This window comes from Aplysia californica, unplaced genomic scaffold, assembly GCF_000002075.1.
Source record: "Aplysia californica isolate F4 #8 unplaced genomic scaffold, AplCal3.0 scaffold00176, whole genome shotgun sequence".
Taxonomy (NCBI): domain Eukaryota; kingdom Metazoa; phylum Mollusca; class Gastropoda; order Aplysiida; family Aplysiidae; genus Aplysia; species Aplysia californica.
Window position 1 is genome coordinate 353493 of NW_004797446.1, and position 894 is coordinate 354386.

At 41.6% G+C, this 894-nt stretch overlaps 1 protein-coding gene across 1 annotated transcript in view; it reads right to left on the bottom strand.

Annotated features, from left to right (window-relative positions):
• The window catches only part of LOC100533220 (ror), a gene marked incomplete at its 5' end in the record, with an annotated part of 52059 nt that overhangs the window by 40269 nt on the left and 10896 nt on the right, over window positions 1–894 (bottom strand). Inside the window, 1 exon segment of the mRNA NM_001204537.1 lies at window positions 137–226. Coding sequence (NP_001191466.1) covers window positions 137–226 — 90 coding nt within the window.

Genomic DNA, 894 nt, shown 5'->3' on the forward strand with positions numbered 1-894 from the left:
AGAGAGAGAGAGAGAGAGAGAGAGAGAGAGAGAGAGAGAGAGAGAGAGAGACAGAGGCATAAATGGGCGTGGAGAGGGAGGGAGCGTGCAAATGGGGGAAAAACCACATTTTAAAAAATGACAAAAAGAGTACTCACTCTCCACCTTCCACCACGTCAGTGTCAGTGGGGTAGTCGTCATCGTTGTTGTTGCTGCCACCTTGAGACTTGGAGGGCGGAGGATTTTCTGCAATCAACCAAAGGAAGAAAAGAAAATCGGTTAACCGACCAATCGACTTACCCTTAACTGAATCAACCGCAAAGAATATAAGCGATAGTAAATAAACAAAGGAACGGAGAAAACAATAGAACAATAAGTCGATACGGGAATGAATCATTTATTAAGAGATTGAGTGGTCAATCAACAAGCCAATGGTCTACTCCCAACTTCAATTAATAATTAAATCTTCTCAATTTCGTCAATTACTCTGTCGACAATCAAGACGAAAGCTTGTCGCTGAGAAGCTGTTTAGCCGCGTTTACAATGGTGGCTGCATCTCGCTCGCCAGGAAAAGAATCACAAACATTAAAAGAAGTAGAGAACGAACAGAAGGCCACACTCGGGATGCCATCAAGCGAGAACCCTCACCTATATGAAAGAGCTTTTCACCATAAAATTAACTTACCCTCGTTTTTCCCTATTCCAGGGACTCCGTAAGGGTAACAAAGTTATCGTCGAATGAGGTTTTAGAAACACGAGTCAGAATAATCACTGTCTAAAATCATAGTGGACAATTAAAATTCCATACTTCTCTGTCTTCACCAAGAGTACAAGTTCGAGTCCAACTCTCATCGTCAGACATTAACCTAATTTTTTTTTTTTTGGGGGGGGTGTATTTTAGTTGTAAGAGAGAGA